Here is a 15,302-nt window from a genome sequence, read left to right as displayed (position 1 = left end):
AACTTTAATGGGGCATGCTACATGTCCTTCATTTCTATTAATTCTGAAGATGCAAGCTTTTGCCAAATACACCAAAGAAAAGTAATCTGTATATCCACTTTGCTTGTCCCCTCGGTAGTATGTTTCATGAAATATAACTCACTTCTATTTTTGTTTTGTCTTAGCTTTTACAAAAAAGGTAGCATTAGTTATTCATTGTGGTTAGCTGAGTGATTGCTCTAGGACTATAACTAGCTCTTTGAATCACACAGTCTACTGAAAGCCCTTCACAGATACCGCAGCCAGTTGACCCATTTGACAGAAAGGTCAGTTTGCAGCATGCGTAAAAAGAATGTTCAGTGCATTAAAGGCAGGCCCAGCCATGCATGCACTTTCTGCTGAGTCTTCCCTGTGTCCTGCTGCAGTGCCTTATCATGAGGAAGTTGTCATGGAGGAACTTACATTTTTCAGTAACAACAATGTTCCTTGCTTGGAATGTGGGTTTCGATCATTGAGAGGAAGATATGAACAGAACAGAAGCCCATAACATTTGATTGGGCTTGCTGTTCTCCAGTATGAATTATATATATTTAATCAAAGGCTAGAACTAGCTGTTCACAATAAAATGCTGTTCCAGCACTTTATTCAGCATTCATGGATGATGGGAAAATCAGTACAGAGAGAAAAAATTTTTTTTCTTCCCCGCCCCTGCCATCCTGAAACATTATTGGGTTTGCTGATGAAGAGGCTCACATTCAGAGGGCTGAGAATTTTATTCTGTATCTGTGAAGTTGGGTCAGGGTGAGATAGTTGGACAATACATATTGAAGTTTTTGTTACATAATCTGTCTGTTTTTTAAGATAATCAACACAGTTTTTAATCATTCAAAGAATAACCTGATTGAGAAATTGTATATTAAACTAAGAATACATTTATGTATTGTTATATAACTTCAACTGCTAATTGTCTATTTTGCTTTTTTATTATTATTATTTAGACAATTCATGGCCATAAAGGGGCAATAACAGCAGTGGCTTTTGCTCCTGATGGTCGGTATCTTGCCACTTATTCCAACACAGATAGTCACATTTCCTTCTGGCAGGTAAGTCCCAGATTTTCTTTTTTTTTTTACTAGATTACATCCTCCCTTTTTCACCCACAACAACACTGTGAGATAAGCTGGGCTAAGAGAGAGTGACTGGCCAAAACTCACCCCATGAATTTCTATAGCTGAAGCTGAACTAAAACCTGGGTCTCTTCTGCGCCTGTCCACTAAAACTACATCCTACCCTTTTTTCAGTAATGCTATTTAGCTTCCGTTCTTAAACATTTACTTTTTAATCGAATTATAATAATCAAAATTAAAATGCCAAGCATATATTTAAAAAAGTGAATTTTTTCAGCATGATTTCAGTAGTCTTTGTTCCATAAGGGGTTTGGGTGTTTTGAGGGGGAGTGTGTTTTGTTTTGTTTTGTTTTGTTTTGTTTTGGACAGTTTGTTATTCAGGATACAGTGGTTTAAATAGTTAATTTGATTTAATGTAATTAAAATTAAAAGTAAATTATTTTAATTTGCAAGCCATACATTTATTAATTGCCTGCTTTTGTCTCATTAAAAATTACAACTTGTCAACTCTGTTAAAGGCCACATGCAAAACTTGAGTAGGTGGCCTATAAAACTGGGTTTCTGGCTGGCACTCCTGATTTAAAGAAAGGGTTGTGGCTCAGTAGATGAGTCTACAAACATTCTGGATACATTTCTGTTTAGGAAGGGAAGAAAACTGCTTATTACTGTAGGCAATATGGACATAAATTCTGATTCAGAGCTGGGTGATTCTCATGTTCCTAGAAAATTTAAGAAGATTAACAATAGAATAGAAGTTGTAATTGTTTTGGGTTTTGTATTAGTTACCATTTCAGGAGCAAATTACTTTTTGAAAAAGCATTTGCTTAAATAACAAACTAATTCAAGATTTTTGTAACATATACTGGCCCTGTCTTGCAGCCCAGAAAGACTCAAAGTGAATTGGCTTCTCCATTTATTTCAGTTAATGAGATAGGCCCTCTTTCCACTGGGCCACACTAATAGGGCAAATCATACTGCCATGTTCTTGTGAAGGACTTCCATAAAAATCAATGAGGCCACATGCGAAAAAGTAGTTTCCTAGAAATAAGCTGCCTAACTCCATATTATTTATTATTTTATTGTATTTTAATCTTTATTTATTCTAGTTTTATTATAAATAAAAAGTCGCTCTTTGAGTGAGATGGGTGGTGACTAAATTCGAAATATAAATAAATATAAATAAATAAATTGCCCACAGCCAGCCCTACCATCAGGTAGAGTGAGGCCTCTCAGATAGCTGATTGAAGGTTGGCAGTTTTGATAGTTGATATTGATTAAATGTATTGATAAATGATACTTCCTAAGTTTGTTATTACTTTTTTATTGCTATGGAATCCAGGGTAACTTAGCTGGATCTGGAACATATATACCATAACTTGAAGCCTGGCACCATTTGCTCTTCTACTTCAAATAGCAAAATATTTAAAATTAGTCTCATGTGACATCTTTTAAAATGCTTGATGAAGCTATTTTCCTAAATCGCAAAGGGCAGTTCTGCTCCAAGCTGTGCCAAGAGCATGGGGCAGTATTCGGCAGATTGTACAATTTAACTACAAATACGGAATAAATGCAGTGTTCAGCTTTTTATAATGCTGAGAACCTGAATCATAGAAGAATATACTCCCAAACAAAGTGACTGGTGAAAACATTAAAAAATGTACCATGGCCACCATATCTCAGGATGTTCCCCTACACAACATCTATTGAAATGATTGGAGATTATACAAACATACAACCAAGGAATTGAAGAGGGACATCCTTAAGTGAAATTGTGCCTTTTGTTTAGAATCACTGCCTTTGTAGGTGGTTGGCTCAGTGAAGGAAAAAGCCACAGCAGCAGAATTATTGCTGCCCTGGATTCAGTTTTCCCATAACACTCAGCCAGTAGTACATAATTTTAATTTACTATTACTTTCTGCATTAATTTGGTGATAACTGTGTGTCATTAAGAGTATTGAATTATTGTCTATCATCGTACAGCGTGTTATTTCGGAAGCAATGAATAAGAACTGTGAAAATGCTCTTCCATCACTTGCATATATTTAGTTCAGTTACATGGGAAGATCTAGAAAGCAATCAAGCTTATTGATTGAGATGTTTTACATGATCATCTAAGATTGCAGGGGGGAGTGGCGGGAGTAACATTGCTTCTGTGCAGACACATGCTTCAGCATATAAACTGCTGAGCTTAATTCTTGCTGTGAATATTTTTTCTTGTTTTTTTTTTAATGGTAGCTTAAACAGAAAGAGTTAACATTAGCCAGCATGTTACATTTATTTAAAAATGTAGTCTTGCATACCAGTGAGTCCTCCTGTTGCCCTCTCCCTCCAGTGGGTCTATTCAGCACTACTATTAATGCAAGAAAATCAGTAACATTAGTCATCTTAAAAGGGTTATTACTCAAGATGATTTAAATTGTGAAAATGTCAGTGGAGCTTGCATGCTCCCTGCTAGAGATGCCATGATTTACACTCTCTGACACCATTTCGCTGTTCAGAAGGACTGGGGAAAAAATGGTAATGGCTTCTCTGTTGCACTGATCAGGATTCAGAACATGATATCGGCAGCAGCGCATCTTAAAAATGCCCTAGAATATGCCAAGGTTTCCATGTGTCAAAATCTCAGGTGCACAGCTGATGCTGCCATCCCATCTGGTCTATGAAGGTTTCCAACTCCTAATGTGTTTAGCTGATTAACAGAACCATCCAGGACTGCTGCTTCATGTCTTTGCATGGACGCATCACCTGTATAGCAGAGTGATCTAAATTGGCCAGTTATCAAGTGAATTGGAACCTCCAACACTTAAAGGTGTGTTTCCTTGATGTTTTGTTAAGGAACTGACACAGAGAGAAGAAACTGCGGCCTCTTGATGCTTCCTCTCCACCGCCTTCCAAAATACTGTATTTTTATTTTATTTGTTTATGTAAATGTATTAGCCGCCCAACTCCAGTGGGTTCTATATGCACCCCTACCCTGCTATTCAGGAAGCAGCAGGAACCAGAGGAAACTGTTCTTACTGCCAGATAGTGCAGCTGCAACCATTTAATATGCATTGTACAATATACAGTACATACTGTATATCAGGTGGATAGAGAAGAGAATTGGTCTGCATAATAATACTGATTTTTTTTTTTAAAAAATCATTTTTCTACCAAAATGTTAATGTTCAGTAGATGGATCAGTGCAGGCATTGGGGTTCCCATGAGTTTTCCTATTTATTTTTGCTACTTTCCTCTTTGAACTATGTAGGGGAAGAAAAAGGTCAGGTAGAAGGTCTAGTATGTGCACTAAACAGTAGGAAGTGTCTTCTGGCCATAAATGTGAATGTCCAGAAGACCTTAGGGGGTCCTTGGCAGTAGCTATGCCAAGCCTTCAAGTACTTGCAGTTGCTTTGCAGCATTTAAGAACTGGTCCAGGTGATGCTTGGATTGCAAAGCATCTCATGGAAGGATTTGTGCAGCCCTGCTAGAGAGTATTAATAACAATATCTAGCATTTATATAACGCATTTCCATTACTGGAAACACCTCAGATGGATCTCTCATGGCAGGCTTTTCAGGAAGCCTGTGAAGTCAGCTCAGAATGTTATAATTTGCAGATGGATAGTTATCAAGAAAACATGGATGTGTACTCATTCTGCCAGTCCACAAGTGGCAGAAAGTCACCCTCACTCCAGACACATTATTGCAGGAGATCCAGAAACAATACCACTGAAATTTAATGGCAAAATGGCAGGATTTAGCAGTGCTGTTTTTGTTTGCTTGCTTGTTTGTTCCTTTTTCCTTAACAAAAAGCTCTAAAACAGGTAGAATGCCTCCAAGGTAGACAATAAATAAATAGTGCCAGATCAGAAGAAAGTTACCCCACTTCTGATCTAATGGGTTCCAGACTTAGCAGAGATTTTAAGGAGAGACTATTGGGCTATACATAGAGCACCAGTGTGGTGTAGTGGTTATGGCATCAGGCTACAAACTGGGAGACCTTGAGATCAAGTCCCACCCTAGCCACAAAGCCAGCTGGGTGACCTTGGGCCAGTCACTCTCTCTCAGCCCTAGGAAGCAGGCAATGGCAAACTACTTCTGAAAAGCCTTACCAGGAAAACTGCAGGGACTAGTCCAAGTGGATGACAGGAGTCAACACTGACTCAAAGGTGTGTGCGCGCACACACACACAAAGGGGGGGACTACAGTGACCCTTACATGGTTATCCCAGTCCCACACTCACTCTTTCTCTCATGTGTGCATGCACACACAGCATATATATGCTGCCCCAATCATAGATTTTGAATGTATAGTTCTCAGCATTAAAGAACGTTTGCTAAAAACTCGAGGGGATCCCTTTCATCCACAGATTCCCCCTCTGACTCTCAGCTGTACTTTCTCATGGACCTCTATAAACTCCTGTCTTCATCTTCCTACCACCAAAATAACCCTCTGCAAAAAAAAAAAAAAAAAAGTTGTGGCAAAAGCTCTGCCTACCGATAGAAAGTGCAAAGAATATTACCCTCACCCCTATTATCCAGTGATCAGCCTGTATTTGTAGTAATGCCAGAAGGTTACATTAGTGGTTTGATTAGAAAGATGGGATGTGGTCACTTGTCAAAATTGGTTTGTCTACTCGCTGACCTTAAAGGAGGCAAAAGGAAAAGCCAGAACCATGTGACCCAGTTGCAGGGGTCTCTCTCTCTCTCTCTCTTTATTGTTTGATAGATTTGTGATGGAGAACTTTCAGCAAAAAGGCTGAACTGGACACCTTTCCCATTAAGAAATCCCTGAATGTCAGAACTTCCCTTATAAGAAATTAACACTAGCCTAAAGCCTGCCTTTGTTGAGGGTGTCTCTGTGTGTGTGTGTGCACACACATGCGTGCGTGCTATCACTTTTCAGAGTGAATGAGGTAAAAATTGAGCTCCTAAATAGAGTGTGAAATAGCCCTAGAAATTATAGCTATTTTGGACAGCCATAATTAAATTCTCTTTATGGATTCCCCTCACAAAAAAAAACAAGCGGAGGAGGGCAAATGATGTTGATATGGCAGCCTCATCAAGAATATTTGCGAAAATGCTCCTGAGTTTCAGGAGTTAAGCCAACATTTAGTGGCGTAAGACGAATGAACTCAAACTGTAACTGATCTTTGCATGAGACAGAAGCAATGTTGGGAGCAGCGTGAAGTTTTACTCAAAGACTTTCCTCAGCATTTAAGGGAATTTTCTTATGGAATATGCTGCTGTATTATTCTTTCATAAGACAAACGTATGGATTTCAGTATTGACTGACTTGTTCTTTTCCCCCCTCCCTCCCAATGCCAGATGAACACCTCTCTTTTGGGAAGCATTGGAATGCTGAATTCTGCACCGCAGCTCCGTTGTATTAAAACCTACCAGGTGCCTCCTGTCCAACCTGCATCTCCAGGTTCACACAATGCCCTCAAACTGGTCAGGCTTATCTGGACTTCAAACCGCAATGTTATTCTTATGGCCCATGATGGCAAAGAACATCGATTTGTGGTGTAAAGTCAGGGTGTGCGACCAAGGCTTCTTCTCCCCGCCCCCTTGCTCTAAATACAAATGTGTTTTGAAATCTCTTATAAATTTATCTCCCTCTTTATGATCTTAATACTGAAGGGTCCAGACCAAGTACCCAAAGATTATGGAGCAGGATTGGCCAGACAGCTTATATTCTGCTTGTCTCTGCACAACAGAGTCCTGCTTAAGCCTGTGGTTCCTTTAGAGGCATACAGACTCACTCAGCAGTTAGACCATCATGCAGGATTTTTCTCTTCATCACTAGGAGAGAAAAAAAACAGGACCTTGAGAAGGTAACTTGGTTCTGGCTGGATTGGTGAGAATCTGAAAGATCTTAATTCTATTGACTTTTTTAAAAAAAATCACTTCACAACATTAAAGCTGGCCTGAATCTCATCATTCTGAGAATGCTAAAATCCGCAGAGTCTAAATGAAAAGAAAAAAAAAGTCCTTTGAAGTGTTTTGAAACTTCATGTTTACCAAAGCTTATGTGTTTACATTGAAATTCTTCCAAGTTCTTGGAAGATCATAGAGTAAGGGTGTTCTGTTCATTCCCCAAATTCTGATAGGATCAGGAGAGATCCACATGTCCTGTAGATACTATGTTGGCATTTTTTACCTGAAGAGAAAGGAGGAGTCATATGGCACCTGTGTTATCTAGAATCTGAGAATCCTACTAAAGTCACTGGTTAATGGCATTAAAGACCCACCATATACTTCAGGTTTGGGGGTTTGTAAGAAAATGTATAGAAAAGAAGAAACCATTTTCTTTGTGTAATTTCTGATCAAGATGGAAACAATGGCATACTCCCATTAGCGAAAAGGCAATTTTATGTTTCTTTTGTTGGGGAGAAAGAATACCCCCAGTGATGTTTGTTCTTCAATGAAAATTTACACAAAAATAGGAAACAGTAATATGGATATTGATATTTTCTTTGCTGCTAATATATGTATCAATATCAGTATCTATACATCCACAAATGTTCTCCTTCATACCTTCCTCTCACAAAGAAATTAAGGCTCTTCATATTTATACCACTAAGCTCTATTATGATATAATAAACTAATTATGATATAGCAGATTTGCAGCATTTGAATTAATCAGAGGACCGAGATTTAAGAGCTAGAATTATTTAATAAAACATATCACTGGTCATTACTGCAGGAAACATGAGGAAAAGTTAACCTTCGGGTCCATTTCAAGTATTTTCCTTAATCAGAAAAAAATCACAATATGTTGATTAATATTCACATATCTCCTGTGTTTATTTTTTTCCTGAAAAGCATTGTCTGTCCCCACCCCCTTCCCCATAGAGCTGAAGGGGAAAATGTAAAAAATATTTTATTGCAATGCTGATGTGTTTAGGTATATGTATAGTATACGTGTACTTCTAGACTTGAATATGAGAATACAGAGAAAATGTTTTTAGTGCATGCTAACAAATTCAGCAAAAATGGCACCTGTGGAAAATTTGGTCGCAGAATTTGTAGGATGAAGAAGCAAGAAGGACAACTGGATGCATTTTTTTTTATTTTTTTGGGGGGGAGCACAGCATCTGTATTGTCTCCCTGGAAATTAATGTTTTCCAACATCTTTGCCTTCCTTTTTACACAAGGGTAACACTGAAACCATTCCTGGTACTTTGCATAAATTGATATTATAATTAAACAATTTAGTGATCTGTTTAATACTATATATGTAACTGGCATTACATCAGCCATAATTAATTATCTACTTGAGAATTTAAAAAACAGTAAGAAATCGTTCAGAATGTTTTATAGCACTGTGACTTTGTTCTATTGACCTATGATTTAGTGGAGATAAAAATTCAGTTGTATATTTTCAGTTTTTTGAGGGGAGGGGGTTAAAGAAACATATCACATGTGTGTACTTGGTATTTATGAGAACTGCCCAATGGGATATACAGAAATGCACACCTTTGTTGAATCACAATATTATGATGGCATAAATGATACGTTGAACTATATTTAGGGGTACTTCCTCTTAGATAACTTTCCTTTTTTTTTTTGTTTACATAATTTCCTTTGCTATCCATGCATACCTTTTACATTGATTCCTGCAATCTGTGGCAGTGTTTCTCAACCTTGGCAACTTTAAGACGTGTGGACTTCAACTCCCAGAATTCCTCAGCTAGCCATGCTGGTTGGGGTGTTCTGGGAGTTGAAGTCCACACTTCTTAAAGTTGCCAAGGTTGAGAAACACTGATCTGTGGGGTCCCATTTATTTGTATGGAATGATGCATGAGGAAAAAGCTGATTCCTTATTGCAAGGTTGGCTAATACTTCTTGACTCTGAAAAGACATTTCCCAGCAGTAAGGATGATTGGAGAGGCAGCCCTCCAAATTCACAAAGCTATTTGTTTAATGGCACTTGTTCCATCTGAGCAGGAATCTCCAACTGGTGCTCCTGGGATGTTTGGATTTCTACCTCCCATCCCACCAGTGGCAAGGGATTGTGAGAGTTGTAGCTAAAGTATCTGGAGGGAACTAGTATAGGCCTCTATGAGCAGAATTCTATATTATGATAATCAGAGGGATGTCAATAAAAAAAAAATGCACCCCCGTATTGAGAAGGGTTTTGGTTTCCTTTCAAAACACAGTGTAAAAGTTATCCACGACATGATACTATGAATTTCCTTGACAACAGCCAGTGACATAAGGGGAAAAGGCAAATGCATAATATTGCAGCATCAGGATCTAGACAAAAATTGCTACCTGTTACAAGGGGGTGTGTGGGACTCCCATTTTGTCATACTGCAGCCTCTCTGCATTTATAACATGGAGGTCCAGTCTGGATATTCCAAACATATTATGCTGTGCTGTGCAAAAGGAGTCCAAAACTTTTCAGTTTTGCTCCACTATTTATCTCAGAAGGGTTTGTGGCACAGTTCCATGTTTATTTTGAGTGGAGGATGTTCGGTTCCCGTTTTTATGATTGGCACTGTTCCTTTTATTTTACTGTGTTTAGTTTTTCAAACAAAGAATTCCCAGCATTGTCAAATGTGATGGAAAAACCCATCCACCTGCTTTCATCGACAAGACATTGTTTGTTGTGGTGAATGTTCTAAACATATTTTGAATATTACAATGGCATGGGAGGGGCAAAATCTTATAGCGGGATGTTCTGCAGAAGTGTAATGTGATGCATTATGTGTGTTCAAACAAAATTGGGGCTTTCAGACCAATAGAAAATCTGGCCTCCACAAAGGAGTAATTTGACAGGAGAATCAATATTTATGTACTAGGAACTGCAACAATCCACTAGGCCCTGCACAGGAACCTTGCACAACTCCTTCACTGAAATAGATGGTGCTATGCTAGAGTAGCACTTAGTGGATTTTTGCCAAGAACTCTTAATTCCCCTAAGATTCCCCAAATGCAAATCTGCATTTGAGTGACTTTCTCAGCCCTCACTGTAAATTTCATCATAGCTTAGATCTTTCAGCACTGCAGTAACATTTGTATTGTCATTCCAGTGTAAGCTCTTAGTGTTTTATTGATTTGTTTAGTACTGTATTTGGATTTGTCCTTGTAAATGTAGCAACGTATGTGGCTTCATTGGCAGTTTACAAGCAAAAGATGACATGATGAGACACCTGTATGAAAATGTTGTCACAGCTGAAGTCACCGTGTATGGTAGCTGATTAAAATGTCTGCCTCAAGAAACTACTTGATTCCATTTATTGTTTGCTGCCTGTACAGAATAGCCTTAAATGGATCATTTCTCTGAAATAACACTAAATTGTGCCTACATTCTAATTTTCACTCTCCTACTTAGCAACACTGTCTGTTTGCATTAGCCCCATTGTAAATAAAGCCAACTTCTGCTCACCATGAATGAACGTACACTTGAAGGCAAAAGAATGTAAATGGTTTTGTTTCCTTGATTTCAAGAATGGATAAACACGCTAAAGAACTGAAGAGATTAATCCTCGAAGGAAAGCAGGTAATGATAAGATCATAAGCATAAAATAATTAAAGCAACTCTCTTTCCAGCAGTAATGTATTGCTATGAAAGCTGGACATTGAAAAAGACCAGGAGACAAAAGATAGACCCCTTGAAATGATGGATCTGGAGACAATTACCAAGAGTACCATGAAGTACAAGAATCACCAATCAATCCATCTGGGACCAAAGTACAGACTGAATACTCCCTTGAGGCAAATATCAGCAAACAGAAGCTTACATACTTTGGGCAAGTGATGCAAGCAGATGATGGACTAAAAAAAATCATCATGCTTGGCAAGATTAAGGGAAGGAGAAGACAGCGAATAAGAGGGATGGATAGAATGGGGTCACAGAAGTGTCCTTCAAAAAGCTACAAGTTTCTGCTGGAGACAGATCAAGATTTTAATGACCGGTTATTAAATTTATAAAGCAATTTTCTCTCAAGCTAGCTTACAACAATGCTGCACACTTGTCTATGAAATCATCAGAACCTCAGTGGTACCTAATACTCTGTAGCACCTAGAAAACATTAACCTGAATAATAGTGTCACGCATATGTACTCAGCATTGGCAAATGGCAGAGAAATTAGCAATACTGGCATGACAAAATCTACATTTGAGTGGACCGGGAATATAGAAAGCTTTCTGCTCTCCAGGTCTTGCTGGATGTTCCCATTATTATTTTCCTGCATTAATGCTGGGAATTGCAGCTTGGCAATTCCTGGGTGGTGGTAGATTCCCCTCCATTGCACTGGATGTTATGGTGGAGAGGAGTCAAAGGAATTTATTTACCATACCACTCCAAGTGAACTTATGGCAATGGACAATGAAGCAAAATAAAAGTACTGGCAATGTAGAAATAGCACAAAAATAATAAATCTTTCAAAAGAGCAGTACAGTAGTGATGGAGCCATCCAGGCTGCTGGTAGGAGGCTTTTCCATAGCGAGAGGGCTACTAATGAAAAATAAGAGTTTCTTACTTTCCCCAAGATTTTATGCGGGGAAGAACTTAAAAACTTATACTTGAGATGTACACAGTAAAAGGGAAGGATCTACTTGACATACTCAGTCTCAAGTGCCAAGCCATGGCAGCCTTTAAAGATCAAAAACAGTATTTTGAAGTGTACTAGGAAGACATTGGTAGCCAACGTAGAGGCCTCAGAACCAGTGTTATGTGTGAATAGTAACTTTCATCCACCAATAAGGCTGCTACATTTGGGGCCAATTGCAGCTTCCTAGTAGCTTTCAGAAGTAGCCCTATATGCAGCATATTTCAGTACTAACTGGGAGGTGACAAGGTTTATCGTTGACAGAGCTTCCTTTTACAGGAAAGGCCACAACTGATGCACCATCCAAATCTGGGCAAAGACTGACCTAGCGCCCTAGCCATCGTTTTCACTGTCCAGCTACAGTAGCCATGAATCTAGGAGCTCCCCCAAGTCATGGACCCACTCCTTCTGGAGAGCACTCCCCCCATCCACAATTACCATTGGCATAAAGTGGTAAACATTTTTTAATTGGATAAATAGCAACTCAGTCTTACGGGAATTCAACTTCCATCTTTTTTTTCCCATCCAAATCCTTACAAGGTCCAGGCACCAAGATACTTTCTTATCACATACCAGCAGATGACCTCTCCCAATGGTTTCATGTTAAATAGCAAGGGAGAGAAGAGGACTCTGTGGCACCCCACAATGAAGAAGACATACCACCACCACCACTGACAGGAATGTCCACTTAGGAAGGAGTGGAACCACTGTTAAACAGTGCCTCCAATTCCCAACACTGCAGGCAATCTAGAAGGATACCATGACCAAAGAGTCATCTTTTCCACAACCATCCTCAAAAAGGGAAGATTGGATACTGGACAGTAGTTATCTAACATGGTCAGATCCAGAAAGGGGTGTACCACCATAGCTTTCAAAGCAATTGATAGTAGCCCAAAGTTGTTGACAGACTCCCTGATCCAGCCAATAACCTCACAACCTGCCTCCCAAATGAGCCAGGTTGGGTAGGTCTCCAGTTCACATGTGGCAGCACCATTTCTTTGGAATCCAAATGATGAAATGAATCCTAGATAGCATCACATGACTCCACCTGTGTTACCTCCAAAGATTCTGCCCATGTGGAGTCTCAAACAAATTCGAATGATTTTGTCAGTGAAAAGTTGTCTCAAACTCTCACAGCAGCCTGTGGGCAGATCTAGTCAAATCTCTGCTTAGAAAGGGTTACGCTAAATAAAATTTAGCCCACACAAAAGGAAGGAGAAGTAGGAATATTTTGTCATCCTTACCAACGTAACTCAAAGTGAGTTCTGCTCATGTTCCACCAGATGCAGGTCTAGTCTTTCTCCACCAACATTCTAGATGTTTCCTATTTTGCTTCATTTCCCAGTGCGCTCTCTAAACCAAGAGGCACTCTGGCATCTGTAAATAGGGAGAGGTCACTGAGAAGCAATCTTGTCTAGCAGTTTGGTCAGTCCTATATTCCAAAGCTAAACCAGGCACTCAGCGGAGCTGCCTTCCAGATTGCTAGTTAAATCCACAAAGATACGTCGGAATCCGTTTGAATCTCTAGGGCAGACCAGGCCCCTTGCTCTGAAGGGAGTCGAATTGCAGTTAACCTCAGGTGAACCACGGAATAATCTCACCATGGCAAAGGACTCAAAACCACATCCTCCATTTTCAGGTCATCGTACAACTGCTTTGAAGTGAAGCCTCAAACGACTGCCTACATGCGCTGAGCCAGAACCTACCTGGGACGAGTCCATGGTTGCATGGAAGCCATGAAGTACAGCACTGTACTTGAAGTTCAGCTGGCCCCCTCCCTTTTAACCTTCCAAAAAGCACTTAAGACTGGGCTTTTTCCCAAAGTGTTGAGATAGGGTGAGATTGTGGAGATGAACTTGTTGGGGGCTGCATGTGTAAGATTAGCGAAGTTTTGTTTTGTTCTGTTGGCTTTAATAGTTGTGATTCTAATTTCTTTTTTTATTATAAATAGATGTTGTTTTATCTTTTGGTTGTGAGCTGCCCAGAGTTTGATACAAGATGGGAGGATAAATAAACATTTTGAATAAATAAACCCCACCCTAAGATATGGAAACATTCTGAGGTGAGATCTAGGAGACTAGGATGGGTTTCTGCCATTCAACAAGGTGGGCAATGCCAAAGGAGAATGCATAGTTTGTCCTCCAAGCCTGACATCATAGGAGGCATTCATAGCCTTTTATCTCATGGTGGGACCCCTGGCTGCCACCAACTTTCTCCGAAGATCTTAACCACTCTTTCCTCCTGCCTTGGCATCATGGCTGAGGGAGGACCTGAAATATGTGAAAGCAGATCTGAGAAACGGTGGTTTATCATCTCACTCAAATAGGTTTCAGTATATCAGATCTACTTGGTCATCCATGGCATAGCTAAGGATGAATGTGATTTTATTACACACAGACCTGGCATTTACCAACAGCAGCCTGAAGGCAAAGCAACCAGCAATCCAGTCACTCAGTCTCTGGAATGAGGCTCCTGGGCCGGAAATGGGGATTGGCGTCAGACCGCCAATCTCCATTCCCTTGAAATTGCTTGCCTATCTTCCTCTAGTGTTACTATTAGAATCTGTTGCAGTTCCTCAGACTCCACCAAATCTTCCAACTTTGTTTGGCCTTATCTCAGCCAACAGAGCCAACTCTAAAACCAATTCCAATTCCCTACTTTTCCTTCCTTCCTGCTTCTTCACTCCAATCTCATCTTTCACATACCCAGATGAGCTAGTTCTCCGAATGGTAGCCACCCAGGCCCACCTCTCCCACGCTCCACAGACAACACTTTCACTGCCTCCCCTTCAGTTAAAGCTATAGCAGCCATGTATTTTCAGTACTGTCTAGGTTGATCTTTATTTTATTTATTTGTTGGATTTTTATCCTGCCTTTTCTCCAGGAGCTCAAAGGTGCATCATTTCTCTGTTTGTTTTTTTACCCACTACAACAACCCCGTGAGATTGATCGCCCAGTGAATTTCCATGGCTGAGGATGGGCTTGAACCTTGACCACTGGCACCTGCTGGTCTATAAATGTAGCCATTTTATGTCTGGGACGTTTCATTATGGCAGATGAAGGATTTGGCTGAGAAGGGAAAAAGTACTTACACTGGAGCAAACAGACCTTTTTTTTCTTTTTTCTTTTTTTTTAGAAGTAGTACAATTCCACCCTGGAAATTAATATATAATACATTAAAGACTGTGTTTGTGTGCACATGTGTGTACTTGATGAATCCTCTTTAATACAGGAAGTTGATGTGCATTTCTGTTTCTCCTCTCTCTTGCATAAGAAACAAATCATTCAAAGAAGAGTTTAGATAAGGACAGTTTCCCTTCATCCAAAACACTGGACATAAATCTGCAACATCACTCAGTTATTCTTCAAAGAGGAAGCTAACTCAGCTTTTTTTTCCCCCCCTTCGAATTTTTCCACTGGAGAAGGCAGAATGCTAAGGTAGGAAATGATCATCCTAGAACAGAGGACAAGGGGAGGCATCCCATCACCCCATCGCTTTAGTAATTGCAATATGTCAAGTGCCTCTTGATTCTTAAGGTTTGTTCCTCTGTTAAAATAACTGGTAGCTGAAACATCTTTTTTCCTATAGGTAGAATCGGCTCTCAGGATCTGTTCTATTGCTGATCACATAAACTGATCAAATGCAGAAAGGGC

General features: G+C 39.6%; 1 protein-coding gene across 2 annotated transcripts in view; it reads left to right on the top strand.

Moving 5' to 3' along the window:
- Positions 1-10,317, top strand: part of WDR7 (WD repeat domain 7) — a 231,529-nt gene extending 221,212 nt beyond the window's left edge. For both annotated transcript variants that reach the window (XM_063295797.1, XM_063295796.1), the window contains 2 exons: positions 978-1,082; positions 6,415-10,317. In XM_063295797.1, the coding sequence (XP_063151867.1) occupies positions 978-1,082; positions 6,415-6,618 (309 nt within the window). In that variant the 3' untranslated portion in view covers positions 6,619-10,317. The remainder of the gene's footprint in view (positions 1-977; positions 1,083-6,414) is intronic.
- Positions 10,318-15,302: the final 4,985 nt, after the last annotated feature.

The sequence above is a fragment of the Candoia aspera genome, chromosome 2 (genome assembly GCF_035149785.1).
Source record: "Candoia aspera isolate rCanAsp1 chromosome 2, rCanAsp1.hap2, whole genome shotgun sequence".
Taxonomy (NCBI): domain Eukaryota; kingdom Metazoa; phylum Chordata; class Lepidosauria; order Squamata; family Boidae; genus Candoia; species Candoia aspera.
This window is presented reverse-complemented; position numbering and strand designations above follow the sequence as displayed.